Below are 2,500 nucleotides of genomic sequence, written 5' to 3' on the forward strand. Positions count from 1 at the left end.
AAAAATTAAAAAAGTTTTAAAAAATTTAAAAAAATTGACCATAGTCCACAATACCGTTGATTATTTTGAAAGTCTAGATTAAGTCACCACGCATTCGAGGTTCCAATAAAGTCGTTAATTTGAGATGCTGTAACCTTTTAATTTGACGATAAGGGAGTAGGCCCATGCCCTCAATTATCCTCGTAAACTGTCTTTGGAAGTCCTCAATTTCCATTATAATACCCCAGTTTCCGTGTCTTGTGGTTGGGGCCCACACCTGCACTGCGTATTCCAAATGGGGTCCGACAAAAGCTTTGTAAAATGGTATCAGCACTTCTGGTTTCCTAGATACAACATTCCTAACGATCCATTACGTCATTTGTTTTGCTTTTCCAATCATTCCTCGTAATTATTCCTCCCAACAATGGGTATCACCAGCTGAAACAACCACTCCCAGATCTCTTTCCTTTTCAAGCACTTGCAAGGGTGTATGGACCGTCATGTAGTTATTCTTAGGGTTGTCTTTACCAATATGCAAAACGTTGCACTTTGATTCATTTGATAAGCAGTGTAAGTCAGACTGAATGGTTTCAGGTGATCGTGCGTTTGCTATTAGCTTTGAATCATCAGCAAATAGCGTGGTTGCATTCATTGTGATAGCAAGCATGTCTATAAAGTAATTTCTCAAATAATTTACATAAAATTCAAGTGAGAGCCAATAGGTCTAGTCACATGCATCACTGAGTGGACCTTTCTTATGTAAGGCAGTAACTATTGCGCGCTTCCATGGGTTGGGGATGCAGCATGTACTTGCAGCTTGAAAGAGAACTGTAACTTACTTGTTCTTACTGAAATTATTCCTTTTGAAAAATGAGCGAAGCAAGCCCAAAAACGTATCACGATCGTGTAGCAATACTTTTTCGGCGTCATAAGCTGCTCTTCCATTGTATTTTGCTTTCTTTGTCCTAAGGCAAAGGTGTCTGGCTATGTTTGCTAGTTCTCGTATGGTCTCTAGCTGCAAGTTATCGGGTGGTGTGGCTGAAGCCGTTTGGCAAATTTGCAAATGAGAGGTACTGTGACCAACACGATTTGGCAACTTTCGGTCCCGTCATCTCGTGCCAGACTGCCAGCCTTCTAAGAAAGCTCTCTCTCTGATACCACTGAAACCACGAATGCGGCTAAAACATTGAACAAAAATGGTCTCAGGCTTATCAATATATACCGATTATGCTAGCAGTGCTACTTTTTAAAAATCAGCGAAAATTATGCTAATTTCCTCAAATTATGCCAGCAATTATGCTAGCACAATCTATAAAAGCCTAGTATGAAGACGCCATGTGGTCCAAAAATATGGCGGCTGGTAACCAACAAAAACAACTGGAATTCACTTTGCAAGGAAAGCGTTTACTTTTCGCTCATGAAATAAAATGCATGTGTACGAACAGATCTCCTTATATACTTGAAAGATTGAAACTACTGAGCTTCATAGGGTTAGACATCTCTTTTTCAACCAAATAGCTTCGTATCATGGGGTCACGCATGGTGACAATTCGGAAATTCAAAATGCTGAATTTTCGAAAAGAAAGACGTCACGGAACTGGAAACTTGAAAAAAGATTTATTTCTACCTCCTTTAGATAAAAATTCAGAAGACCTTGCGATTTTTATTTTAGAATTTAATGATGTCAATGTGAAAAACCATCAATTGTTTCCTTTTCTCTGTCGAGGAGGTCCAGTTTGGGGTCCAGTTTGGGGTTCACGTCTTGTACCGTCCCTGTTCAAGATGTATTAAAATGTCCCTTCAATTCCATGCACGAACTGTCGTTAAATTACCGCCTTTATAACTGAACATCTCCGATCCCTTCCCCTCGGCAGCATTTCTGTCATTTAGGTAAACTAGTTAATGAGTTTATTGCCTACTGTTATTTCTTTTTCTCTTCGTTAGAGTTTTGAGACTTCCAGTTGCCTTCAGCGAGTATGGAAAATCTTGTAGCATCCGCGCTGTTATTAGCAAGCATATTTGTCGTTGAATGTTCAGGAGCCTGTGGTAACCAATCCTGTATTGGTGGAGAATGTACCAGTCTCAATAGATGCAATGACGATTGCATTCGGGGAGGGTGCAATTTGGATTGTACCTCATCTGTCAGGGAATGCACCCAAGATTGCATATGGGGAGGCTGCATCGCCAAAAGTGATTCCGAGATATTCAATCAGATTGCGCCTGGGGAGGATGCAGTATTGCATGCTCGTCAAATGCAAAACAGTGCAATCAAAGTTGCTCAGGAGGCGGGTGCAATTCAACATGTGATGCCGAGAAATGCCAGCAGGAGTGCAGCACAGGAGAAGGGTGCAACATGACATGCTTATCAAGTGGAAAGGAATGTATCCAAGATTGTTCTGCAGGAGGGTGCCATTTGGAATGTAACTCCCCTGTAGGGAAGTGCACCCAAGATTGCCCCTGGGGAGGTTGCAACGCCAATAGTGATTCCGAGATATTCAATCAGGATTGCGCCTGGGGAGGA

General features: G+C 41.4%; 2 protein-coding genes across 2 annotated transcripts in view; both read left to right on the plus strand.

Moving 5' to 3' along the window:
- Positions 1 to 2,500, plus strand: part of LOC138026611 (keratin-associated protein 16-1-like) — a 161,803-nt gene that overhangs the window by 40,660 nt on the left and 118,643 nt on the right. The gene's annotated exons all lie outside the window — the stretch shown is intronic.
- LOC138026610 (keratin-associated protein 5-1-like) overlaps positions 1 to 2,500 on the plus strand; it is a 13,821-nt gene that overhangs the window by 10,111 nt on the left and 1,210 nt on the right. Inside the window, exon 2 of the mRNA XM_068874026.1 lies at positions 1,924 to 2,500. This exon is cut by the window's right edge and continues 1,210 nt beyond it. Within this exon, the coding sequence (XP_068730127.1) occupies positions 2,333 to 2,500 (168 nt within the window). The 5' untranslated portion in view covers positions 1,924 to 2,332. The remainder of the gene's footprint in view (positions 1 to 1,923) is intronic.

Source organism: Montipora capricornis, chromosome 12, assembly GCF_036669925.1.
Source record: "Montipora capricornis isolate CH-2021 chromosome 12, ASM3666992v2, whole genome shotgun sequence".
Lineage (NCBI taxonomy): Eukaryota > Metazoa > Cnidaria > Anthozoa > Scleractinia > Acroporidae > Montipora > Montipora capricornis.